Source organism: Chinchilla lanigera, unplaced genomic scaffold (genome assembly GCF_000276665.1).
Source record: "Chinchilla lanigera isolate Chin_1 unplaced genomic scaffold, ChiLan1.0 scaffold00053, whole genome shotgun sequence".
Taxonomy (NCBI): domain Eukaryota; kingdom Metazoa; phylum Chordata; class Mammalia; order Rodentia; family Chinchillidae; genus Chinchilla; species Chinchilla lanigera.
In genome coordinates, this window is record NW_004955454.1 from 1,450,601 (window position 1) to 1,476,347 (window position 25,747).

Consider the following 25,747-nt stretch of genomic DNA (forward strand, 5'->3'; position numbering starts at 1 on the left):
AGCAGCCCAAGCCTGTCTGATTTTGCACATCCATCACCAGACAACCATGCTGCAATACTGCAGTAGGCAGAATGCGCTGCAGCCACCTGATTGAACGCCCCACACACCCAGGTGTCTCACAGGGGTAGCCCAGTTTTCCTGCCTGCTTGCTGGGCTCCTTCCTGTCCTCAGGCCCAGGGTTCCACCCGTGACTTTCACCCAGACAGGTGCCCAGCCTCCAGGTGTGGGCTCCTCCTGGAGTTTCCACCTGATCCTCCCCGGGGAGACCCAGGCTGTACTTCTTCTCAAAGTGTCAGCTGCCTGTTTGGGGTGGGGAGGAATGTAGCTCAGACAAGGTTTGGACTGGCTCCATCCGGGAGCCTGATCCTTGCTCAGTTCCTCAGAGAACTGTGGGTCAGGGCTCAGAGTTAGGATCAGGGTCAGAGCTCAGATGTGATCAGGATCAAGGTTTAGCCTGTGACCCCGGAAGAACATCCACTGATTACCCCAGAGCGGCTGCACTGGGGTTGTGAGTCTGCCTGGGACATGCTGACCTCAGAACTGACCCTTGAACTGTGATACAGGGATCAGGTACCACTGTCATGCTGCGTGCTGGGAGTATGCTGTGAAGTCTCTGTCCAGAATTTGCCCGGACCCCACTACAGGTCAGCATGAAGGTTCAACTCTGTCAAAGACAGTAGACCTGCAGGGAGGCCACCCCCTGCTTCAGGGCTATTTCTGCTGATAATTCAGTGAGTTGGAGAGTGTCCAGTGTGCCGTGGGCACAGGTGCATGGTCTCCAGTGTCCTCTGCCACCCAGTGTCCTGTGGTCTGTGGTCATCCAGTGTCCCAGGATCTCTCTTTGCCCCACTTCCATTCAATGTCCTGTGGTTGCTCAGTACCCCTGTCACCCACACATGTCACATTCTATGGTCTCGAGTCTGAGCAAAGCAAAGCTCTATTATCTGGCGTGTGTGATCAGGGGTGCCCCCATGAGGGGTGCTATGGTCAGGGCAGGAGTAGTTTCTGGTTACATCCGGGAAACCTTGTCCTATTCTGACTGAAGTACACCGACTCCCATTGTGGGAGCTAGTGCCTTCCACTCATCCCTCAAGATTTACATTGGCCATGATCACCCTCAACTGGAGCAGTGCCTGCTGGGGATGCTGATACATTGTCTGCCTACACCTTCTTCTCCAGCTGGTCCTGGGATGCTTCCTCCTGTGGCCAATCTTCACCCCAGAAGGCCAGGGTGACCTTGTAAGGGGCCTTGCTGTTCTGCCCCCTCTGAGGGATGTCTTGCAGAGCAGAACAGTGGCTCTCAAGCCGAGGTTTGTGTGTCTGAAGGAAATGGGCTGGGCCTCAGGCTATTTCTCTCATCTTCTGGTGCATGGGCACTGCACACAGCCTAACCTCTGTATACGTGTGTCAGATGCACACAGCACTACACACACCATCACACATCTTCTGAGAACCTGCTCTTTACACCCTCCAACCAGGTACCCAGGGATGGTTCTGGAAGGGTGGTGCTGGGTCAAACTATAAACAAAAGCACCCCCCTGGGGCTGACTGCCCTCCTCCCCATGGCCATTGCTTCACTTCCAAGGAGACACAGTGGCAAATACACAACTGTGATTCATTGCAGATCTTCTCTGGATACCCAGTACTCTTAAATAGTAACCGTCTCTGATACCCTGGCCTCAGAATCCTAAGCCCTTTCAACAGGGCCTCACTGCCAGCCGGGTTCCTAGGTCCCACCAACCATAGGCATCTGGGGCACACTTTGGGAGCCAGTGCTGGACCTAACACTAGGCACCCTTCGGAGCTCCACTGATGGTCCTCCAAGGGGCAGTTCCCCACGCCAGCATGGTGGTGGCACCCAGCTCCTTCTCAGCACTCCATGTCTCCTTGGTGTGTGGATTTAGAGAGCGTTTGCTGTCTCTCATCTTGGGTTCCACGGCTTTCCTCCTTTTGTACAGCTGCCCAGGGGTCTTTATCTTTGACTTTGCTCTGTGGGTCTAAGGAGGGTGCTCCTTCTCAACACATGACAAATATTTCCTACACTGTCAACTGCCTTTTAGTTTTTGTATGATATTACTTTCCTTTCTTATTCTTTATTTTGTTTTTGTTTATGTGAGGCAGGGTCTTGCTATGTAGTCTAGGACAATCTTGAACTCACTAGGAAGCCCTAGGCTGACCTCAAATTCACAGCAATCCTCTTGCTTCAGCCTCCTGAGTGCTGGGATTACTTTTCGTATGTGTTTTTAAAATATTTTTATATAGCCATTTATGAATCTTTCTTAGTCTGGGTTTTGTATCTTGTTTATCTTTTTCTTTTAAATTTTTATAGCTCTATTAAATATACTTCAGATGTTGTGCAGCTCATCCATTTAAAGAGTATAATTTGGCACTTTTAGTGCATTCACAGATACATGGAAACATCTCCAGTTAGGGTAGTATATTTTCATCATCTCAGAGAGAATCCCAGTGCCCTTTACCCACTACCCCTGTCCTTCCAATCCTGTGCTACTGTGAAATATATATTTGGTCTTCATCCCAGTTTCTTGGCTCACAGCTCTTAAAATTCTTGGAATTGAGCTGGGTGTGGTGACACATATCTGTAATCCCAGCACTCTGGGAAGCTGAAGCAGAAGAATCAGAAATTTAAGCCCAGCACAGGCAACACAGCAATTTAGAGAGAACCTGTCTCAAAATCAAAAATACAAATGGTCTTGGGATGTCACGCAGGCCCTAGATTCGATCTCCAATATTGGAAAAACAAAAATGAAAACAAAATAAAACTCTTCTTGGAATCTCTAAAGTAACATAAGTGTTTTTTGCAAACTAAGGACTTTTGAGAGATCACTGCATGGTGGGGGGGCTTTCAGCTTGCACCCTAGCCTCCTCCAGGGAGGGATGAGGAACCGAAGATTGACTTGATCATCAGTGACTAATGTGTGATCAATCATGCCCACATAAAAAAACCTCCATAAAATCCCAAAAGAACAGGCCTGAAGGAGCTGTGTTCCAGTGGTGGGATGGAGGGGTTTCCTGGCAAGTTGTATGCCCACAGAGGTCACAAGAGTGCCATATTCCTTCCCACACATCTCATCTCTGCATCTTGCCCACTGATGGCCATTGGTACCCTTTGTCATTTCCCAGAGGATAAGTAAGAAACATAAGTAAAGCACATCCTGAGTTCTGCAAGCTACTCCACCTAAGTAAAGGCCAGGATGGGTCAGAGAGAAGCATGGGCCACATTAGGGGCTGGGCCTGGCATCCGAGTGGGGCTATTTGTGGGTCTCACACCTTCTCCAGGTGAGCAATGGAAGAATTAGAGGAGACCCAGCTGGTGTCTGCTGCAGGATTGCTTGGCTTGTGTGAAAGTTGATCCCAAGAGGAAATGATTCTTGTCAGACCTGGGCAAAGATAGAGTCTGGAAGTAATGAGAGAAGGGCCACCTGTGTGTCTGAGGTAGTCACTATGTCATAGACTTCCCAAGAGCCCCTAAAGAGATTCCTTGTTCTACACACACCCCATGCTTTGCACACCTAGCACACATATGCACAGATTTCTGTAACAAAGTTTATCTTCCACATTTCCCAAGACTGAAACAATTCAGACAACTTACTCTGGACAGGAAGGTATCTGTACCACGGACCTGACACCAGGTCCTGCCTCACCAGTGTCTGGAAGACCAAGAACTGTTGTCTAAGCCACTGGCACAAATGTATCTGTGTATCTATGTTGCCTGTTATCCATGTAGCCTCAGCATCTATGAATATGCCTGTGGTTTACTATGGAACACACATTCCCATTATGATACTCTGTTACTCTCAAATAAATGTCACTACTCTTTGGAGGATATCTCTCTATGACTTAGATGAAGAAGAGGAACTCCACCCATGTTTTGGTGTTTGACTTCAGAGGTGAAACACAGCACTGAGTGGTGTGAGCAGGAACTGCATTCCATTTTCCCCATCTCTTGGGAATTTCCCCAACAATCCTGGGAAGCCTCTAATATATTTCCAGGTTAACTGGATTTCCTCACTCTGCTGTTTCACATCAGCAGGATCATAGGATACGTGCTCTTTTGTGTCTGGCTTCTTTCAGTTGGCAAGATATTTTCAAGTGTCACCCATGTTGTGGAGCATGTTAGTACCTCATTTCTTCACACAGTTGAATAACACCCTGTTGTCTGGTTAGATCACATTTTGTCTGTGCTTTCATCCATTCGTGGACATCTGGTTTTTTCCACCTTTTGGCTGCTGTGAATATCATTGCTATGAGCATTTGTGAACGAGTTTCAGTGCGGGCAAGTTTCTACTTTTCTTGGGCGTATATGCCTAGGGGCACTATTGCTGGGTCATATGGCAACTCTGGGTTTAATGGGCTGAATAAGCCACTAATTGTTTATGAGACTAGAAAAGCAAGTTTGAGGAATGAGTCTTATTTTTCTCTTCTGATTGTCTAGCATTGAACAATGTCTTTCTTTTTACATTTAGATCTTTGATTGCCCAAAATGTCTTGTGGCTTAGTGAGAGAGGTCAGAACAGGATGGCCAGATACACTGGCCAGTGTGGTTACTGTCCTGAGTGCCACCAGTAGCATGTCTACACTCTTCTGCATCTCCCATGTGTCCAGCTGTCTCTCTCACTGTCTGTCTACGATGACATTGTTCATTGCTTCGCTCACTGCTTGAGGCACCCGCCTCTTATAGGCAGTGGATTTTTCTTATTTATTTTCACATGAACTTGGCCCAGGAAGGACCAGAAAGCCCCTGGAGGAGCCTGTGTGCTGCAGTTGCTGATATGTCTCAATATCTTCAAAACCAGGAGCCAGAAACAGCCCGGAGCCTGGCTGGGAACCAGTGGGTAATACTTCCACAAACATCAGCTCGCAAAACTCCCATGATCACCCTGAGATGAATGAGCACAGCTGTCATGGCAACTCTGTCATCTGCCTTACAGCGCACTGTCCAGCACTAGACCTGTGGCTGGCACAGCGACTGCAAGAGCTGGAGGCAGCATCCGTGCCCACAGCGGGCACACACGGTATGGGAGGATGGGGCAGGCTCCCTGGAAAGCGGGTGAAGGGAACAGGGCAAACACACAGGAGGGGTTGGCACTGAAGGAGGGGCAGGGAGGTGGCAGGCAGTTTTCCCACCAGCCTACCAAGGTGGGTGACAGAGAGGGGCACGCCAGGCTCCAACCCTCCCTCTTCAGCTCCTGGCCCTCCTCTCCTTGGCCAGTTTGGGCTGAAGATCCCGAGCCCATGTGTGGCCCCCATGTCTTTCAGGCCTTGTGCCTGGCTAGGGGCTGGAAGGGCTGGTAGAGGCTAAAGGTGGGTTGGGAGGGGCTGTTTGGGACAGATTGGGGTGAGGAAGCCACAGTGGAAAGAAGTAGTAAGAGACAAAGTGTTGCAACTGGCTGTCCTGTGGCACTCTACTCTCACCGGAAAGCTCATGTCGTGTGATTTGGTTACATTTTATTGGGGGAAGGGTTGTCAGGAGTGGGAAAATGTCACACAGGGAGGGCTTTCAGCTTACACGGAAGTGGATTTGGGCAAGACTTCATGGAGGACTTCGCAAGGAAGACAGGGCTTGGAGTGAAGTGAGCCGGCCTGGCTGTGAGGGGCCTCAGGACGAGGTCTGGCTGGGGAAGAGGTGCTGTCAGGCTAGCTGGCAGTGGAGGAGGTGCTCAGTCATGGTTGCAGAGATTGGACTGGCAGCAGGCCACAGACACGTGGGGACCCAAGCCCAAGCTGGAGACATCGGGGCAGCCCCTGTCGCACATCTTGGTGACCAGTGGCAGGTCCTTAAAGCTGATAGGGGTCCCTTGGGGGTAGGAGAGAAACCACAGGTCTCCTTCGAGCTCTGAGCTACCCCAAACCCCTTGTCCCACCTGCCACTGAGCTGAAGACCACCCCCAGGAAATCAGGCACGTGGGTCACCAGGGGGTACTTGCTGGCGCTCACAGGGACACTGCCTAGAGTGGAGGGTGGTGCCCTACCCCTCCCCCCAAATGTCAGGCTGAGAAACAGAACACAGTTGCACAGGCCACCAGAGGGCACATGCCCGGGCCCTGATCTGGCCAGGTGTCCCTGCTCTGCTGCTGACCTGCTGGGCATCTGGACTGGGCCCCCCTCTGAGCCCAGGTCTCCCAACTGGAGCAAGAATGGTATGGCCAGTCTACATGTCCACCGCACTCACGTGTAGCAATGATGATGCAGTGGGTGGAGCTCCCTGGGCAGTTGAACACGTGGGAACATCCTCCAAAGCCTTTGCACCGGTGGCACCGCAGGCCCTGGGCTGTAGCTGCAGGTGGGATGGACAATGGCGCAGAGGAAGCAGGTGGCAATTCCAGCAAGCCCAGCACCTCCTCTCTACCCAGCATCCCCTCGTGCTGTAGCCTCTACTCTGTGAGCCAGCTTCTCAGTCCCTCTAGACCTTGCTGTATGTGTTGGGGGAAGATATCCACCATGTACCAAGCCTCAGCTGAGGATCAGGCCAGACCCTGCTGCCACTGGGCACAACTGACCATGTTGGGGCTAGCTGAGCTGCTTCCCTTGCCCAGGATGCTATACGCTGGAAGGAGTAAGGTGAGATCTCCCCGGGGAGTGGAGGGGCTCAGCCTAGGCTTTGGGTGGAGCTTGGAAGGCAGAGGCTGGGGAGATGGTCATGCCTACTTCCACCTTTAGGTCCTACAGACCCACTGGACCTCCATTCTCAGGCTTAGATGAAGGGGCCTTTCCCTCCTTCACAGAAACCAGGGCCAGGATGACCAAAAGGAGTGCAGGATGCAGGATGAATTCTATTTGTCTTTTTCCTGGCAAACAAATGTCTTTATCCCCAGCCCTCTCCTCTGCCTTAGTGCCCCATCGGGCCTCACCCTACTCTTCCCCGCCTACTCTGTTTTACACCGGCTCTCTCTGCTGCTCCTGACTCTCTCCTCCCGGTGCTCAGCCTCAACTCCTGTCCCAACTTCTCCTGTAGAGAAGAGTCCCTGTCCCCTCCCATCCTGGTGCTCTCAGGATGTGCTAGAACCTGCAGAGGACACAGATCCCACCTGTCCTCCTCAAGCTATACTAAAGAAACTGAGTCAGGTCCCTCCCAGTGTGCCAATGTGTAAAATCCTGTTTAGGGGGACTGAGCTTCTCCCAGTTGCTGAGGATCTCAGCAGCTCACTCCTACCACAGCCTCCAGCTGTAGAGGCCCTCATCAGCTCTGAAGCTATGTACTTTGCAGCAGGTGACAAGAAACCTTGACCATGGCAGGACTCCTGCCATGAGCCTTGATTGTCTGCCACTCTGCACAGGGAGCTGGGGCCTCATGCTCAGCGGCCACCAAGCCCAGGCACCTTGCCCCACCACAACTGCCAGGCCACCTTGGCTTGACAGGTTGGACATGTCGTTTTGGACACTGATGAGTGAGCACAGCAGACCTGGGGGCAGTGGCAGTGCAGGGCACAGGTAGGGCACCACAGAGAAGATGCTCCAGCCTCCCCCTACCTTCCTCTGGGCATCCTCCCAATGCCTCCTGGCTTTGCACTGGCTGTTCCTTCCAACCTCCTGGCAACACAAGCCCCAGCTCAAAGGCCACCTCCTCCAGGCAGGCCTCTGTTGTGTCATGGCAGAGATCACAGCCTCCTTTGACATACCTGGCTCTAGTCGCAGGATTCCTACCCTAGTGATCCTGTCATCCTGCCCAGGGCTCCCTCCCCACCCACACTCAACACTGAGACCTCTGAGTGGGTAGGGCTTGGGGTCCTTTCAAAACATCCATCAAACTAGAACCCTCCCCTGCACTAATGAGGCTCAGTAGAGGTTTGTGGAAGAAATGAAGGAGAGAATTCTAGGGTTGGGGGTGAAGGCAATGGCTGGGTTATCAAGAAAAGGACAGCTTTCTTCCTTATCCTGTGCACTTGCATTTTTATTGATGAGGTGGAGAAAATTTTAGCTCCCAGAAATCAGCAGGGGAGGGGAGCTGGATCAGCAGGACAGAGCACTGAGTGACCCTGCCACCCTGAACTGGGCTTTACAGCGGGGAGGACCAAGGGGTGGGCTCCGAGGGCAGCAGATAAGGGAGAGTCTTGCTGGCTGCGGGGCAGTGGGAGGGGCACACCCTGTGGTTTCACTTGGTGTAACGTAGCAACTCCCACAGGCTCCTGTGAGCTCTGGGAGATGGCATTACCCATGGATGGCAGGGCAGGCACCCAACTTTAGCATATGTCATGGGGCACTCCTGGGAGAGGCCACAGGCCCTGACCCCACCATCTTCCAACTGCAAGAGTCATGGCCAGGTGTGTCCCTGAGGCAGGTGAGATTTTCACAGAAGGAGGGGCTGAGGGCCTGCTCTTATGGGGAGCAATCTTTGGGTCAGAGATCTTCCTGGGGTACACTAGCCTCGGGGCAGATAGGGAGGAGGGAGGGCTGGTGATGGCAGAGCCTGTCCTGACAGGGACAAAGCCTTTCCTACTTTGAGCTCAGGGCCCAGAGGATCTCTGGCCCTCAAGGCAGAGCTGTTCCTCCCTGAAGACCCTCACTTCTCAAAGGACAGGGTCACCATGGGGTCTTTGGTAGAAGGGTTGTCCCTGGGCATGGAAACTCCTCAGTCTGCTCCAAGGATGCACACATGGGCCTTGTGCCCATCTCAGGTGGTCCCATGGACCCTGGCCCTCCCCACCCACAGAAGGGGAAACTGAGATTTTGCCAGGTGAGGCCTAAGCGATCTGGGGCTGACTGGGTGTGCAGAATGAGGAAGCTGGTCTTCCTTGGGAATCAGGGTCATGGTAGGGTGAAGTGGGGCTCTGTTGGGAGATGTCTAGGCCAGGCATGGGCAGCAGTATTTACGGGGTGCTCTCATGTAGACACCAGGGCCAAAGCGCCAAAGCCAGGACAGATGGGGCCAGCATATGGATGAGGACATAGTCACAGGATACTGAGAACAGGAGTGGATCCCACCCCCACCCCCACCCCCTGCCAAGGAAGGTGCAGGGGGCAGAAAAGAACCTGAGCAGGGAAGTAGGAGGGTGTTAGGAGAGGGTACCTGCCAGTGGCCGCCAGCTGGGACTTCTGCCTAAAGGGCTGGAAGAGAGCATTCAGAACAGCTGTGTGTGACAGCAGGTGTGTGCACATGCTCGTGTGCATGGGGGAGGGTCTGTGTGGAATTGGAGTGGCCCGGGGTTGGGCATGGGCCCAAGAAGTGAGAGGCCAGCATTAAGGCTGTGCTGGGATAGAGGGCTATGGAGTTCAGGGATGCAATGTTAGGAGAAAGGCTGTGAGCACCAGGAGCAGAGGCCAGGCTGGTGGGCAGGGAGGAGCTGGTGCCCAGCCCGGGGTGGGGATAGGAAAGGGGCTTCCCCAGGGCTATGGAGTTCAGGGATGCAATGTTAGGAGAAAGGCTGTGAGCACCAGGAGCAGAGGCCAGGCTGGTGGGCAGGGAGGAGCTGGTGCCCAGCCCGGGGTGGGGATAGGAAAGGGGCTTCCCCAGGGGTACAGTCACGGCCCTGGGCTGCTGGTGGCCTGGACTGGAGGGATGCGTGAGAGCTGTAGGGGTGGAGGAGCAGCCCAACCCCTGGACTCACCCAGCACCAGGCTCAAAACCATGGCCATCAGGAGTCCTCTGAGAAGCCGCATGTTGTCAGGGTGAAGACGAGGATGGTGCCCTGGCTTTTCCTTATACCCATGGCTGCTCCCACCCCCACCCTTCTGAGTCACCGGCAGCCTGGTTGGGCTAGGAGACGGGCCAGACTCAGGTCACCCTGGGGACCAACCTGGCCCAGGGATTGTGGCACTGTGCCCTCCAGGCCTTCTTCCCTTCCATGCAGAGATGTCCCAGTTGTCAGAACTAGGCTTCCCATGATGGGAGAGGCCTAGGGTGGTCCCCTCAGTGGCTGGGAGGAGCACAAGCAACCAGCCCAACCCTTGCCCTGCAAGGTGCAAATGAAACCTCCCATGTGTGGAAACCCAAAGCCTCCTTCAGCACCCACCCTAGAGGGAGTCAGGAGACCAGCCCTCCTCGGAAGAGGCTGGAACTTCTGTCTGTCAAATGGGCCTGCAGTCCCAGGGAAGCCAAGGAAGCTGGGTGCACGCTGCACATGGAGGAAGCATGGGGAGTGCTGTCCAAGCGAGGGACCATGCTGGTATGGTACCCAGGGGCCCAGAACCCATGAGCATTTGCCCAGTGGGGCAGGAGGGCCAGCAATGCTTTAGGGCTAAAGGGGGGGGGCCAAGAGGGGGTAAAAGCCAAGAGGAACACTGCCAAAACCCAGCAGGGCTGGGGCTGGTAAGAGGCTCAGAGAGTCAGTTTGCCACCCAGTGGACCCTCGTGCCCTCCCCTAATACCATGATGTTTGTCTAGTGGGCTCCCCAGGGAGCGGGAGATGGTGGACCAAAGGGAGGGAGATCCTGAGAGGCTTGCAGATTCAGACTCCTCTTCCTAGGAGGAGCTGAGAAAATGGGCTCAGGAACCTGAAAGCTAGAGGACAGGCTGGAGGTAGGGTTCTGAGGTCCTACTTTGTCCAACTCCTCTACTCCCAACCTTCCCCAGGGCTGCCTGCCCCTCAGGGGAAGCTGGGGGACCTGCCTCTCTTGCATCATGAGTGACTCTCAGGAATCCTGTTTGACCCTTGTGCCTGGGCTAGTTCTAAGATCAAGTAGGACCACGGGAAGTGAAAGAGCCCGAGACTGAGAAGGGATGGGGTGGATAGGAGTCCAGGGCTCACAGGGAAAATCTGCCAAATGAGGCTGAGTGGGTGGTGCCTGAGCGCATACCAGGAGATAGCAAAGAGGGCAGACATGTGCATCTGTCCGTTTATTCACCCGTTCCACAAGGAATGCTGTTAGGAGCTCTCTCAGGTGCTGGGTATATAGTGTGGATTAAGGAGCGGAAAGGGCTATGGCCTAAGGGTGAAACTTCAGGTCCAGATCAGGAAGAGGGTTGGGGCTTAGTGTTGGCATTAGCTTCTGCAAGGAGATGGGCAAAGGAAACACCTGGACCCCAGAAAGTCAGATAGGACAAGAGGACCTCCTGCATCCAGGTCCTAGTTGGGCACTGGCACCTGTGACCAGCTGGATGGGCACTTTCATTCCTATTTAGTCAATGAAATGGCCAGGCCTGGAGCTGTGAGCCTAGAGCACCCAGGGCTGTGGGACTCACAAAGCATGCTCAGGAAGGAATGGGATGGGAAGAAAAGGGCCGCTTCATTTCTGTTTTTCCCGAGTTTGTAAATGAGACCTATGTTCCCTGCAACAAATCAGAGAGTGTAAAGGGAGGTGAAGAAGCCATTGGTCTGCCTTCCCTTCTTGGGGCCCAGGGAAACTGGCCACAGGTGTCCCTAGCAGAAGGACCTGCCACAGTGCAGACGTGACACCTCTGACAGGACCTCCATAACTGGCTTCATCTCCAGGTCAACACCTTAGTGCCAGCTTCTTCTTCCTGGCTCTGTCACATCTCATGGAAAATATGTGCCACTCCATGGTGCCACAGAACATCAGGAAGGCCATCTTGAGAGCTCCAGGCTGCTTCTCCACAAGCTGAAGCCCTGGATGACCGATCATGTTGAAGGGTTCTTGTTGCCCCTACGGTAGAAATGCCCATTGGCTCGGCCAAAGTCCTGGGCCTCCATGGAAAGGCCAACGCCATGGTGCCCGATATGCCTTTGCTTTTTCCTCTGTCACTCTACCCCGTGCCTCTTCCCCCTGCATCCAGACACAGGGTTGGATGCCCCACTCTTGACTCTAGTCCTGGGATCCTCAAACCCCTGGTTTGGATTTCCTCCCCAAATTTCCAGTTCTAGAAGAGTCTAACATGTTAAGATTTTCTGAAGGTTATAAACCCATGGTCCCCTTCCCTGGGATAGGGATGCAGAGCTTCAGTGAACCCCAGCTGGTGGGGAAAAAAGCCTGCATGGTAAGTGGGGTGAGGGTGAACAGGGAGCCAGTTGGCCTAGAGGCAACTAATGGCTCCACTTCTCTGTGCCTCGATTTCCCCACTGTCAAAGGAGCATGACTGCAGTCCCCAACTTGCAGGCTGCCCTGGAGCACTTAAAGCCATGAGTAATGGGAGTGGATGGGTGTTGGTCACCCACCCTGGACAGGAGCAGGATAAGCCAGCCAATACCACTGTCCCAGCTTTCCTAACCTGCAGTGCCATCACCTCTTGCTAATTGAGCACCTTCTGCATTGGGCACCTGACAGGACCAAGGACAGACCAGCCAAGCAGGATAATGTCCTTGGGAATCCCAGGCTGGGGACGGCATGGTCACTGTGGCACCTGAATGGGTACCCCCAAAAGCCCAAGCCCACAGGTGACCTGGAGTTCCGCTGAGACAAAAGAAAGGCCCATCTTGGGCCCTCCCAGCTCTGGCTAAGGACACCACTTGTGCAATGGACTTGCACAAGCGAGGTGATAACAGTTCCTCAGGGATCTCCCACTGACTCAGGGCCTCATCTGGCCACTCCCAGCAGGACTGGGCCGGCACTGGTCATGGCGCTAAGGCTGCTGGTTGCTGATGGAGTACTCAGGGAAAGAGACTGCAGGCCAGGGCTCTTCTTCTCTGGGCTCAGCCCTCGACCCCCACCTGTGTGTGTGTATATGTGTGTGTGTGTGTGTGTGTGTGTGTGTGTGTATCTGTCCATCCACCCTGTTCATTCTGTATTTGTCCCTTCAGCCCTCCTGCCCTTGGGTGAAATCCATGATTCCTCTGGAAAGTGAACTGTACCCTCCCCGGGGGTCCTTCAGTTCCACCGTCCACACCCAAACCTGTCCTTTAAAGGAAAAACTGAGGCAGGAAAGTGCTCCCAGCCCCAGAAACAGAGCTCCAAGCCTGGACAAGGCTAGGGAGACACAGGATGGAGACCCATCTCCTGCACCCACTCTGGGGACAGAGCCAAGCAGCTCTCAGGTGCAACAACCAGCAGGGGTCTTACAAGAGGGCTGTGTTTAGGGCCAGAGACAATTCCACCACAAGGAAACTAGTGGTACCCTATCCTCCTGGGCTGGGAGAGCTTGAGGGGTCCCTCAGCCAGCACCTGAGCAGAGGCACTGTCAGTGAGGAGGGCAGCCCCACCATGCCTCATAGGAGGCAGCAGGCACTCCCTGGGCCACCCACATTCAGATGGCAGTATTAGGCAGAACTGTACCTCCCAAATCTTCTCTGGAGTTGTATTCTTAGGGAGCAACTAATGGTGCTTAGAGAAGTGGGGTGCTTCAGCCCAGGGAAGATGTTGAGCCCTCCCTACAGACTTCAGGGTGGGATTTCCTAGGCTGGATACTTGCACACTTGATCTGTGGGGCTTGAGCTAGGGATCTATGAAGAGACAGGGGCAGCCTGCAGGAAGTAGGCAGTGGTCTTGGACTGGGGAGCTATTCCCTGGCCCTGCCCCTGCTGGCCTTACCCTGTCCCTCTCCAAGCTATCTGACATGGGCACGCCCCTCCCCTCCCCTGCAGGATTTGCTGTGCTGTGCTGCCCAGAATAGTCTGGCTTTCATCGGTGTACAGGGTGGACCAAATATAGTAGGGCTCCTGGCTTGAACCCAGGATGGGGGTGGGGATGGAGAGGTCAAGGGGTCTGGCTGCACAAGATGGCACCCTCCCTGCATCCCACATGGCTTCTGGGGCCTCAGAGGCCTCAGGGGCCTGTTAAAGCACAGCCATCTGCTCCTAAGCCAAGAGGTGCTGTGACACCAGGTCTGCCCCTCTTCCTGGGGCAGTTGTGGTGATAAAGGCCTCCACACACGACCTCATCCCATACCTGCTACGGACAGCTGCTGGCCGCAGGAGGATGCAGAGAAATCCCTGCTGGATCCTGCCCACCCCCCAGCAGGTTCTTAATCTCCTCTCTCCCTCCAGCACACTCATCACCTACTTTGTAGATTGTGGCAAGGTCTTGCTGCACAGAAGTTTCCCATTAAAGAAGAGTTCACAGGCCGAAACAGGAAGACCCCAGTCTGCCCACCAAGACCAGGCCCCTTGGGGAGGTCCAGTCCCACAAACTAACCCTCTGACAATGATAGGTCACAGTCTGGGAGTAAGGCCTGTGGGTGGCTGGAGGGTAGGAGTCCTCCTACAGATAACCATAGGCCTTGGTGCAGTTGAGGGGTCTCAGACGGCTGACAGTAGGGGAGGGTATGCAGTGTGAGAGGGTGCAACTGTCCAAGGCTTATCCTTGAGTGTGTCTGCCTGGGAGAGCAGGGCTTAGATCAGACCCCAGATGGTGGCCAGAAGAATTGGGGCCAAGACCAGGGTCCCAGGGGCAGCAAGGCCAGCGCCATTGCAGAGGTCATACTGGCAGCAGGAAGTGGTGGATGCATGCTTGGAGTAGCCATCATACACGGTCTCGAAGCAGCTGGGCACACATGACTTGCTCACCTTCATTCTGTACGGAGTATAGTCTGCAGAGGACAGATGGGGGGGGGGGTAAGAAGGCTGCCCTCAGAGGAATGGGACCCAGACTGGCCTGGAGCCAGCATGCATGGTCATTAGGATTAGTCCCTTTTCTAAGGCTCCCAAGAAGGACCCTGGGGCAGGTGGGAGCCTCCCTCCTGTACCCACCATGTTCCCAGGGCCCAGGGGCCACCAGACTCACAGGTACGCGTGGTCATGCAGTATCTAACCATGGCCGGGCAGCGCATAGGGTTGAAGCAGTTGTCTCCATTGTAGGCGCACACGTGGCACTCCAGGGCCTGGGCTGAGGGCAGGGTGTAGGGTCACAGAAGAGGGAGAAACCCTTCCTTCAGTCCACCACCCACCCCAGGGCAGGGAAGTCAAAGGAGAGGTGGTCACTGGGAATTCTGGTCAGCCTCCCCACTTTGAGGCCTCCCCAAATTGGGCCTGTGCACCTCTCTGGCTTCTGACCACTCACCCAGAGGCAGGCCCACCAGGGCCACCAGGAACAGGGTGAGCAGGGCCGCCATGAGTGGAGGTGACAGAGCTCGTGGGTAGGTGGATCCAAATTAGTCGGGGTAGGTGCAAGGTACTGAGAGCATGGGACAGGCCCCTGCCCTCTCCAGAGCTTCTGGACTGCGGGAGGTTCAGCAGCCCTGTAGAGGGTGACAAAGACAGGTGGTCAGTGCTGGGCCTGGGCAGGCAGTGGGTCCAGCTGGGCCACGAACTCTGTGAGTGTCAGGGAAGGTGTCCTGACGATGACAGGAGGAGGAAGCAGGGGCCAGAGCACCCACAAAAGCCAAGAGGCTAGTGCAGGTTGAAGGGTGGGGGTCAGCGCTAGGGAAGAGAGATCCGGGAAGTGGGAGAGGCCTGAATGCCAGGCCCAAACCAGGCCTTTGGCGGGGGTGGGAGTGGGGGTGTCGCTCTGTGCAGCGGCTGCAGAAAGGGGCACACAGACTCTTTCTGCTGTGGGGCTGTGGGTGAGGTGGGCTAGAGAGGCCTGGGGCCCAGTCTGGGGTCTCTTCTGGCTGCTCTAGGGTGTGCCTGTTTGGAGACCCTCTCCCACCCAGAAAGACTTCCAGAACACTGCTTGGCCCCTCAGGCCTGCATCCTGCCCACTCCTGGCGGCGAGGAGACGCGTTTCGGAGGCCCCTGGGCGAGACTGGAGGACGAACTCTCTAGACTGGGCCTGGCGTTCGCAATCGAGATGCCCGCTCTTTTGGAAGGGGTTTGGGGTATTTGGGCCACGACTCCCTCGGCCCTGCCGCCATACTCGGGTCGGTCCCTGCTCGGGGGACTAAATTAGACTTGCCAGAAAACAATCGGTCTTTCATGACCCATTTCCCCAGGTGCCAACCCGGGATGCTAAGAGTCTGACTCAGGTCTGGACTGCGGCTCCAGCGCTTCCCGCCCCCTCCGACAGCCCCGCCCCAGAAACTGCGGTCGTGGCCCAGGGAGGGCTCCGGGCGTCGGTGGGGTGACCTTCACGACCACCAGCCCCCGCGCGCCTCCCAAGTACTCACCGCAGCCGTTCCCCAGGTCCACTCTCGGTCTAACTACGTCAGTGCGCGATTCCCGCAGCATCCACATGCATTGCTACAGCCAGTACTGCGGGGACCCACCGCAGGCCCCGCCCCGGGCTGGCTTTCGGTTCCACCCACAAATAAAGATCCCTGCAGGCCACGCCCCGGACCCGCCCCCGATGCGCCCCCGCCACGCTAGCTCACTGCAGATCACGCCCCGGCCTCCTCCCGATGCCGCCCCCTGCGGGACCACACGGCAGGCCCCGCCCAGCCCCACCCCCAACCTCACTTCAGCGTCCCCATTTCGGTCTCGCCCCCAGGTCGCCCCCGCCCTATGTGTTCACCGAATGCCCGTCCCTGTCCTGTCCCTGCCCCACCTGTCACAGCCCCGGTCCTCTGAGTCCGTTCCCAGTCCCCCTCTCCGTCTTTGTCCCCCGTAATGATTGCCCAGCAGTCCCTGCCTGGACCTCGAGGGTGGGTGGAGGACTGCGACAGTGGCTCAGGCGCAAACCCCCTCCTCCCCAGCATAACATCCTCGCGATCCTCAGGCGCGCGCGCACCGCCTAAACACTTGCCGACTGCAGCGGCTCGCTCTGACTTTCCCGCACCCGCTCAGACCTCCAAGCTAGTGACCGCTCTGTGCGTGCCTCGGTCCCAAGAGGAGTAGCCAGCACTGTTCCGAGGCATGCTGGGAGGAGTCCCGCGGTTCTCACACCCCTCCCCGCTTCGTGGTTCCAATTTAAAATAATTATTTTTATATAACTTTAAATATTTTGCTTTATTTTTTTTATTCTGTTTTAGGCAAAATTTAATGAGTTTTCATGGACCCTAAAATTTTCTTCTTTTCTAATGTGAGAAAGAAAACAAAACATTCCTTCAACCCTGAAAGCTTGTTTCACCCTTTAAAAAGATCAGTCGTTTTTTATGGGATCTGAGTAGTAAAATCCTTCAGTCGGGACAGACCAGATGGGTTGGTCGAGGTCTTTGTCAAATGGTCCTGTCTCCAGTGTTCCAGGAATCAGGGACAGGGCACGGGTCAGAAACAAAGTTTCCCTGAATCTTCAGCTTTGTTCCTATTAGTACCTGAGTTTGAAGAACCCATTGGAAGGCAGGCCAAGCACCAACAGGAGCTAGCACCCAATCTACAGTGCAGGCATGGGGCAGGGGACCCACTGTGTGCCTGTGGGACAAACCTCATAATCTTGGGCTCTCATTGGTGAGGTCAGCATAAGACTCCTATGTTGGGGTCAAATCAGACCTACACTAAAGGCGACACAAGCTCCAAATAACAAAGTTGAAAGCAAGCCTCCAAAACGTCTGATTGCCTCAATTAAACATAACTTAATTATATCCTGGAACAAAACTGAAAATTATTTTTAAAAATCCATTGCACAATGATATAAAATGCATCTGATGGTATGTCTGACATCACTTAAATGCCATTAGCCAAGCAAAGAAACAGAATACTCACTTGACCCAGGATAGGGGGCAGTGTACTATTAAAACCCAGATGTGACCGAGGTAAAATGCTAGTAGACCAGGACATCAAGAAAGATACTATATTTTGTGTGTTCAAGAAGGGACATAGCATGAGCATAGAAGTTTTTTTAAAGATGCAAATCGAGCTTCTAAAAATGGAAAATAAAAGAAATGAAAATATACACTGGAGAAAAAGGAATTCTGTGATTGGTGGGAATGTAAACTAATGCAACCACTATGGAAATCATTGTGGCAATTCCTCAAAAAACTAAAAATAGGAATTCCATTTGACCCAGCTATCCTTCTTCCAGATAGCTTCACCAAAGAGTGAAAATCATCATATTACAGGGATACGCGCATATCCACGTTTATAGCAACACAACTTACGATAGCTAGATCTTGGAAATAGCGTATATATATGTCCATCAATAGGTGTGATATTTATACACAATGGAGTACTATGCTGCCATAAAGAAAGATAAATGACACAATTGTAGATAAATGGATGCAACTTGAGAATATAATGTTAAGCAAAATAAATCAGGCACACAAGCTCAAACATATGGTTTCTGTTATATGAGAAACTATCTATCTAAATTATATATGTATGCATTCAAATAAATAGCAAAATAGGAGATAAATAGAAAGTGGGGAGAAGTTCAAATACTTCCCCAAATTACATATTTCATTGTTCAAAAAATATTTCAATATATACGCTAATTTGTTTCCTTTATATGAAATTTATCTTGTTGAAAAGAAAGTTTGTGTTATTATCTGTTTGTTTCTTTTTTGTAAGAATCTTTTTGGCTTATGTCTTGTACTAAGTAATTGCTTTGATGATAGTGATACTGTAGTAACTACTGTTATTATTCTATTATTTGGTTATGAAAAAAAAATTTTTTATAAAATAAAAAAGAAAACATACACTGGGTGGGATTAATAACAAAGTAGATTGCAGAAGAATGTTCTATAAATGTGAGGGAACATGTAGGACCTACTAAAAAAGAAACACAGGAGGAAAAGTTTGAAAAAAGTGAACAGAAGACCAGAAAGCTGTGGGACAACTCTGAGTTGTGAAGCTGAAGCCCCAGAGGGGAGAAGGTGAAAGTAAAGAGAAAGATATCCAGTAAAATAATGACTCAAGCCTGCTCAAATCTGATGCAAACCTCCATGGGACCTAGAAACTCAATAAACCTTGAAACATTAGGAATATGGTGGGCTAGGTTTTCCATCAAAGCTCATAGGAATTAAATCACTTAAACCCAGCAAGAAGGAGAAAAAAAATCTAAAAACAGGCATTATGTATAGAGGATAAGGATAAGAATCACCAAGATTTCTTTCTTTCTTTCTTTCTTTTTTTTTTTTTTGTTTTTTGTTTTTTTGGTTTTTCTCTGGTACCGCGAACCGAACTCACGACCTTGCGCTTGCCAGGCAGGTGCTTTTGCAAGATTTCTTTCAGAAACAATAGGGATTGACACCATGAAGCGGAGTCTAAAATATTAGCTAAGTAACTAAACCTGGGCAAACACCCAGTCAGACAAACAGAAATCATACTTGTCAATTTAGGATGATATACCTTGCAAAAATAGCTTTGAAAACTGAAGGTGAAATAAAGAAATTTTAGATATGCCAAGTCAGAAAAGCCTTTCTTCATTGGACTGGAGCTGAAAGAAAGTTAAAGGAAGCAATAGCCCAGGGAAACATGATTCTATGCAGAGCAGTCCACAGCCCCAGAAGCAAAGCACGATAGGGATTCCAAGTTTTAAATCATTTTTAGAAGGTAATTGGTTACTGGAAGCAGAGGCAAGAATAAAATATTATGGAACTTTTAGCAAGTTGAATGTATAGATGACAATAGCAGCACAGGACAGGACAGAAAAACAAGGAAGCACATTACTGTGGATTTATTATACTGGGTAGAAAATAGTGCAGCTCTGGGCTGGGGATTTAGCTCAGCCTGCCCGGCAAGCGCAAAGTCATGAGTTCAATTCCTGATACCAGAAGAAAAACAAAAAACAAACAAAAGAGAAAATGGTGCAGCTCTCCTTTTCTCTTTTCTTTTTTCTCTTTCCTTTTCTCCTCCTTTCCTGCTTCTCACCCTTTTTCCTTCCCTCTCTCCCTCCCCTCTTCCTTCCTTCCTTCTTTCTTTCCTTCCTTCTTTCTTATTTGAAGGGTCTCTTGCCCAGGTTGGCCTCTGGCTCCCTGTTGTAAGTAATGCTCCTGCCTCAGCCTCCAGAGTTGCTGGGATTACAGATGTGCACCACCATGCTAGGCTTGATAGAATATTTCTTGAGGGTAGAATATATTAAGTTGAGTATGTGTAGTAAAACACTAAAGTAATGACTAAAGAAATAAAATGAAAAAGGGGAAAAAATCAAAGAATTTTAACTAATACATCAACAAAGGAGATAAATCAGAATCATAAGTCCTTTTTATGAAAGATGAGACAAAGAAGGAGAAAAAAGGAAAACAACAGATGAGACAAACAGAACACAGTAACAAGATGGTAGATTTAAGCTCAAACACACTAATTATGACATTAAGTGGTGAAACATCTCATTTGAAACACAAACTGGATTGTATAAAAAGGAGAGCACCTAGTCAAGGAACCCAGTGGACATACAAAATCACAAAGAGGTTAAAAACAAAAAGAAAGGAAGAGACCATACTAACACCAGGGCAAATGGATGCAGGAAGGACCACATTCATGTCTGACAACATCAGTCTGAGCAAAGACAACAGCCTGGAAGAGAAAGTAGCTGCCCCTGTACCCTCTGTAGGAAGGAGGCCCATGCTGGGTGCCTGGGATACACAGGAGTCACACTTCTTCCTACTGGCGGCCAGCCAGGCCCAACAGGGCTGTGAGGACCACAGATGTTTCTGGAAGGTGGAAGGAGGGTCTGGCCTCCCTTCTCAGAAGATGCTGTCTGCTGTTTTTGCAAAATCCCCTGAAAATCTGCTCTTTAGAAAATGTGCTTGGCTGCTTCTAGCAATTCTACTAAGGCAGAGAGAAAATTGCACGAGTCCCAAGGAGCCTGCTCACAGCCCAGCACCTCACCCCTGAATGCTGGGGGCCACCTTTCACCATCACCTCCCCCTCATCGCTCACTGGGCAGGCTCTGGACTTGGATGGAGCAATGGAACCCCATCCTTCATGGGTGCCAGAAATCAGAGTTAGGGCTGCAGGCCCTGTTGGTCAAGGCTCAGCCCATATCCACACGGCCCCCATCTTTGTAGACCCCACTGAGGGCTGTGATGGGAGAAGGATCCTAGACAGGGTTGAAGTCATGTTGGGTGTAGGACCCAAGGGACTGCCAGTGGGCCACACTGAGAACTGGGGTCAGACCCAGGGGATGACAGGTCAGAGGATGGAGCCTGGGTGAGAGCTGCTTTACCCTTGGGTTTGCTCTTAAGTCTGGCAGGGTCACACGGGGAGCTGGGAACACGGAGGTCACCCCCCGGCATGTGCCCCATCCATGTTACCTGAGTGCTCCTCTCACTGGTTACCAACCTTCAAAGCCCTCCAGACCCCCAGGTGGCACCTTTGTCTGGTGCTTGGTGGACATACCTTGTGGGTCACCTCCCCATGGCCAAGTGGAGATTGGGCCAGTGTGTGGCCCTCTGCTCAGCCAGATCCTATGCTAGGTGGTTTCTCCAAAGGGCTCTTGTCCCAAAGGTGGGGAGGGGGAGCCTCCCTCTGGAAAGGTATCCTTGGGAGGCCACAGAGCCACTGTGGGGACAGCTGTGTCATGACAGGAGGGCTGGGAGAAAGTGGCTTCTGCCATGATAATGTGGGCGTGGTGCTAGCCATACCAGGTGGGTGCCAAGCACACAGGGAGGAAACTGAGGCCCTAGGAGGTTGAGCGCCTGGCTCAAGGTCACTTGGTGAGGACCAGAAGTGACCAGCACCAGAACTGCAGGTGGGACCTGCTCTTGGAGAAGGGGCCTTACATGGCAGAGGCAGTGAGGCCAACCCCTACTGCAGATCAAGCTGGGAGTTCCAAGCTGGCCCAGGGCCTCAAGGGAGGCAATGGATTGGTAGTCAGCAGCCAGGGCATCTCTGAGCCACATTCTACTTCTCACTGCCCCACCAGGGTCCTCTGTAGAGCTGAGGAGAGGGCAAGGATGCTCCTTTCAGGGCAAAGGACCCCACTGGGCCCCTCACCAGCTTCCCCTCCACTGTGCTTGGTCAGGGCTGACCACAGCAGGGTAGCCAGGCCGACTTGCCAGGGTGCAATCCTGCTGTGGGTCAGAACCCTGCAGTGACCCCCATGCATCCCAGGAGGGTCGTTGCTATTGGTGTTTGGGACTGGCCTACTCCCTAGGAGGAGGAGGAGGAGGAGGAGCAGCAGGAGGAGGAGGAGAAGGAGGAGGGCTGCCTGCTTGGGCATCTGCTGAGTACCTTCTCTCTTACTTGACATCACAGCCTCCTATTTGAAAAATTGCCCAAACCAGGCAGTGGGAAGGAACTCAGGCAGGATGCCCAGAGCCTAAGCAGTGAGCAGGAACTCAGGTAGCAGGCTGGAGGCCCGGCTTCCCTTAACCCCAGTGCTATTCTTAGGCCCTTCCCTGCCTCTGAGCCTTCTGGACAGCCCTCATGCTGAGTTATGCCCACCTAACTCTTATTGGATTGTAAGAGTAAACTGAGGCACAATCAGAACCACCAAGTCAGGTGCAACTGAAGCAATAAACAAAGTGAGGGCTGGGCTGGGGGGAGGTTTATAGGGGTGTCTGGATAGGGGAGGGGTACAGCAGGAAAGAGGAGGAAATTTTTAGTTTGGGTCTGGGGGAGTTGGGAGTCCTGGTGACATCTGTATCTTTCAGGTTCAGCTGCGTAAGGCATTTGCTTGTTCATCTCCTTTTGCAAGCTCTGGCTCCTGTTATCGCTGTGTCTCTGAAGCTGTGGTCAGCGGCTCTGGCTCCTGTTATCGCTGTGGTCAGCAAACTGTGGTTCTGGTTATCACTGTCTCTGCAGCTGTGGTCAGCAGCTCTGTTCCAGGAGTTTTTTCTTCTCTGTCCAGGTGGGGGTCTGACATGGGTGAGTTCTGGCTGAGGGGCTGCTGGGTTTCCCAGGATGTCAGCCAGGGCAGGGGGACTTGCCTTGGGCCAGGGCTATGGCAATCAGCGCCTGCATAACTCCAAGGCTGGGAGCTCTCTGGAATCTGTTGGACCTATATCTCTTGGCCTGGACCCCACGTGCTGTGTGTGGGCCAGGCCCACGCCGCATCTGTTTAGACTTCCCCGGGAGCATCCTGCACCACCAGGTGGTACTGGCAGAGTCCTGCCACCTGAGGGTATGGGCTGAGGGAGGGGACTTCCATCTGCCAGGGTGGGGATGTTGCATCCTGTCAAGACTGGCCCAGTGCTACTCTGTCAAGACTGATAAGTGCTGGAGACTAGGGCTACGTCCTCCAATTCCTATGTTCCACAACCACACTGGTTTTAAATCATTTATTTATATGCAGAGGTTTGAGTAGAAAAGTAAGTAACAAAAGTAGAAAATTCAGGAGGGGGATCGGACGTCTTTCCTTTGTCTTCCATACTGCCTGGCTGGCCACTTCCTCTTGTCCTGCACACACCAGGACTGGGCCCCAGCCTGCAGGGAGTCCCTGACTTCAGGAATCTGGCATCCCCATGTGGCCAGAGAGAGGGATTGCAGTAACTCCAGAAATGGAAAGGGGTTACAGACTGGGAGCCAGGAGAAGGGCAAGGAGCCCTAAGGCCAGCACCACGCCTGAGGTGGCGCTGCTGAGCAGGGCAGTGGCAGGTGCAGCACTGGACAGATTCTCGTTGCACAGGTCTTCCTGGCAGCAGTGTGTGGACCCGGTACCGCTGCTGATCTGGCCCTGCTGGCTATAGGTAGGTGTGCACGAACTCTCACAGCTCTTCGTCACCAGGTTCCCTGCCAGAGATTCCACTGTATGTGGAGGGTTGGGGGGGTGTCAGGCCTGGTCCACAATGCACCCCAGCTTGCACCCATGCAGCACCAGTCCTCCCACTGGCCCCTCTGGGGAAGTCTTCATTATGATGAAACCATCACTGGGATCACACCTATCCATTTGCCCAGGAATGGTCCTCCCAGCCCCTAGGGCACCACCACTCACCTGAAGTCATGGTCTTGCAGTAGCGAGAGCCGATAGGGCACTCCTGGGAATTCTTGCAGTTGCTGGTACTGCTGCTGCACACGTGACAGCGGAGTGTGTAGGCTGGTGCGGGGGGGGGTAGGAATCTCAGCCAGGCTTGTGTCCTCTGCCCACTGGGACCCATCCAACACAGAGCTTCTGCCACCCTTGTGCAGGCAGCCCCCTCCCCGCTCCTGGAAACCACAAGGCCCATTTCCTGTGCACAGCTCAGGAGAGATGTGTTGGGTACATGGAGCCCCTGGAGGACCGTGTCTGGGCAAGGCAGGGGGTGGGTGGAGTTTGCTGGAGACCTTTCTTCTAGGACCTCAGAAAGCCCTGGCTCTAGCAGTTGTGGGAGGAGGCTACTGTCCCCACCAGCCACACCCATGACTACCAGGGAGGGACTCAGGGAGTTATCAGGGAGGGAAGGGGCCCAGGCAGGGGCTCACTGCAAGCACTGGATGGCTCTAGGGAGGCATGTCATGCTGTGTCCCAGCTCTACCCCATCGGTGTCTGTGATTCTATAATTAATTCTTAGATTCTCTGATTCCGAAATATTTTAAATCTGTGATTGGCAGAGACACAGATGTAGGTTCATTTTCTTTTAAAAATCCTGAAAGTCAAGCATTTCGTATACCAAGAGTCTCTGAGGCTGAATTCCAGGCTTCTAGCATTTGGTGACCACCTGTCAAGCACAGGCCAAAAGCTGCCCACCCTTCCAGGCCCCAGGCCCATCCTCTTACCTGGGCTCAGGGCCACAGTCAGGGTGACAAGGAGCAGCAGGACTGTCTTCATCCTTAGTGTCATCAGGGAGCAATGGGGGCCTCTCCTCTCCACAGGCCTTATAGCTGGGATGGGCTCTAGCTGGTGAGGGTGGAAGCCACCCAGCCAGTGACACAACAGGGCCTGCCTCATTTTGCATGGCACACACCCACCAGCCCAGCCCATTCTGGCCCTCTCCAGTTCTAGGGACTGCTGCCCCTAGTCACTTCCTGGGCAAGGTGTGTCCTCTCCTCTGGGGCCCAGCCAGGGCAGGCTATGGATGGAGGCTCCTAGCTAAGCAGTTCTTGGCTGATGCTGTGGCTCCCTCTCTTCCATCTTGTCTCTGCTGCTCTGGGTCTCCGTCAGTTCTCTTGCCGTCTGTCTGTGCCTGTCTCTGACTTTCCACACCCCGTCTTGTGCTTTTGTCCTGTGCCCTCTCCCTTGTGGAATTCCCTCCAGTCTCAGCCCATGCTGGGTGCCCTAGAGGGCCCCAGGAACCAGGATTAAGGAACCCCTGGGGTAGGTATAGGTGAGGGTCTGCAGCAGGCAGAGAAGAGGCAAAGGCAGGGCAGCGGGAATCAGAGTTCATGTGAGGTGGAGGCCAGGTGAAGGTGTGATCTCCAGGCTATGGGCACTGGCCACGGCAGGGGCTGGTGGGAGAGGGGCAGGGCTGTGGAGGCCAAGACTGGGTTCCTCCTTGTCAGGGAGGCAGAAGCACCCATCATCTCATCATCCCCAGCCTTCCTCCCTCCTGCCCCTGGGGATCCAGGACCCCTTCCCTTGAGCAGCTCCCTCTCCAGTGCTCTCAGGCCCACCCTTCCCCAGAAGCAGTATCCTAACCCTTAGTCATCCTGCTTCATAAGGCCCCTTTATCCCTGTTGTGGTTCCCCAAAGCTGAGGGCTCCTCAGAGCTGGGCTCCAACACCTAAGATCCTGGGGCATATCTTGGGTCTGATCTCTGTGGAGGAGGCAGAGCCTCATCTTCATGCCCTTTGCGCTCAGAGGAGGTACTCATTTCCCCTGTGACTTAGGTCTCTGAGCACCCGCCTGAGATAGGAGATAAGGTGTGGCAAAACTGGCTGGAAAATAAGTGAGACTAGTCAGTTAGAAGACCCAGAACAAAAACAAAAACCAAACAAACACACAAAAGCCCCAGAACAGTGCCAAATGATTCCCAGGGTCTGATCTGTAAATCTTTGGTGGGTTCTCACAAGACGTGGACAGCATATAATGACACAGATGCCACGAGAGCCCACTATTGTGACGATTTGTGGGAGCCCACCCTCTGTCTTCTTGACCAGGGTGTACTTTTATTTTTGCTTTTCTCCTCTTTTGTTCAGCCCAGGTTCACTCTGCAGAGCCAGCTTCCTCCTTATCCCTTCACCCCTCACTTTAAAAATAAACTTTTGGCAGCGTTTTTTGGCTTCTGGCGTCTCATCTAATTCTTTGCTCAAGACAAGAAGGACCTGGAATGAATTTAACTAGCTAGTTATTT

The 25,747-nt window shown here is 53.0% G+C and overlaps 3 protein-coding genes across 8 annotated transcripts; all 3 read right to left on the minus strand.

Annotated features, from left to right (window-relative positions):
- Positions 1–5,446: 5,446 nt before the first annotated feature.
- On the minus strand, positions 5,447–10,675 carry LOC106146248 (ly-6/neurotoxin-like protein 1). The gene is made up of 3 exons (XM_005395743.2): positions 9,564–10,675; positions 6,191–6,295; positions 5,447–5,815 (listed from the first exon to the last, which is right to left on the minus strand). Exons 1-3 carry the CDS (start codon positions 9,613–9,615, stop codon positions 5,679–5,681), a joined length of 294 nt encoding a protein of 97 aa, XP_005395800.1. The 5' UTR covers positions 9,616–10,675; the 3' UTR covers positions 5,447–5,678.
- Positions 10,676–10,777: 102 nt separating this feature from the next.
- On the minus strand, positions 10,778–16,594 carry LOC102021088 (ly-6/neurotoxin-like protein 1). 5 transcript variants are annotated; one of them, XM_013520255.1, is made up of 4 exons: positions 16,508–16,594; positions 14,845–15,022; positions 14,569–14,670; positions 10,778–14,374 (listed from the first exon to the last, which is right to left on the minus strand). In XM_013520255.1, exons 2-4 carry the CDS (start codon positions 14,894–14,896, stop codon positions 14,178–14,180), a joined length of 351 nt encoding a protein of 116 aa, XP_013375709.1. In that variant the 5' UTR covers positions 14,897–15,022; positions 16,508–16,594; the 3' UTR covers positions 10,778–14,177. The 5 variants fall into 5 exon arrangements, with proteins under 5 accessions (XP_013375709.1, XP_013375710.1, XP_013375708.1 ...); XM_013520256.1 differs by lacking the exon at positions 16,508–16,594 and adding an exon at positions 16,267–16,371; XM_013520254.1 differs by lacking the exons at positions 14,845–15,022; positions 16,508–16,594 and adding an exon at positions 15,890–16,069 and having other exon boundaries at positions 10,778–11,559; positions 14,352–14,374.
- A 6,210-nt stretch (positions 16,595–22,804) lies between these two features.
- On the minus strand, positions 22,805–24,350 carry Ly6d (lymphocyte antigen 6 complex, locus D). Of its 2 annotated transcripts, none has more exons than XM_005395745.2 (3): positions 24,234–24,350; positions 23,473–23,574; positions 22,805–23,270 (listed from the first exon to the last, which is right to left on the minus strand). In XM_005395745.2, the coding sequence occupies exons 1-3, from the start codon at positions 24,295–24,297 to the stop codon at positions 23,050–23,052; spliced, it is 387 nt and encodes a 128-aa protein (XP_005395802.2). In that variant the 5' UTR covers positions 24,298–24,350; the 3' UTR covers positions 22,805–23,049. The 2 variants fall into 2 exon arrangements, with proteins under 2 accessions (XP_005395802.2, XP_005395801.2); XM_005395744.2 differs by having other exon boundaries at positions 22,805–23,285; positions 24,234–24,342.
- Positions 24,351–25,747: the final 1,397 nt, after the last annotated feature.

Excerpts from the sequence above, each read along its gene's own strand:
- LOC106146248 (XM_005395743.2), bottom strand. The coding sequence starts at position 9,615 with ATGCGGCTTCTCAGAGGACTCCTGATGGCCATGGTTTTGAGCCTGGTG. Across the intron at positions 6,296-9,563 it reads GGTTTTGAGCCTGGTGCTGG|CTACAGCCCAGGGCCTGCGG; the intron begins GTGAGTCCAGGG and ends TCCCACCTGCAG. Across the intron at positions 5,816-6,190 it reads CTGCATCATCATTGCTACAC|GGACCCCTATCAGCTTTAAG; the intron begins GTGAGTGCGGTG and ends CCTACCCCCAAG.
- LOC102021088 (XM_005395741.2), bottom strand. The coding sequence starts at position 15,956 with ATGTGGATGCTGCGGGAATCGCGCACTGACGTAGTTAGACCGAGAGTG. Across the intron at positions 14,671-15,889 it reads GGACCTGGGGAACGGCTGCG|CCCAGGCCCTGGAGTGCCAC; the intron begins GTGAGTACTTGG and ends CCCTGCCCTCAG. Across the intron at positions 14,375-14,568 it reads CTGCATGACCACGCGTACCT|ACTATACTCCGTACAGAATG; the intron begins GTGAGTCTGGTG and ends TGTCCTCTGCAG.
- Ly6d (XM_005395744.2), bottom strand. The coding sequence starts at position 24,297 with ATGACACTAAGGATGAAGACAGTCCTGCTGCTCCTTGTCACCCTGACT. Across the intron at positions 23,575-24,233 it reads GACTGTGGCCCTGAGCCCAG|CCTACACACTCCGCTGTCAC; the intron begins GTAAGAGGATGG and ends CCCCCGCACCAG. Across the intron at positions 23,286-23,472 it reads CTGCAAGACCATGACTTCAG|TGGAATCTCTGGCAGGGAAC; the intron begins GTGAGTGGTGGT and ends CTCCACATACAG.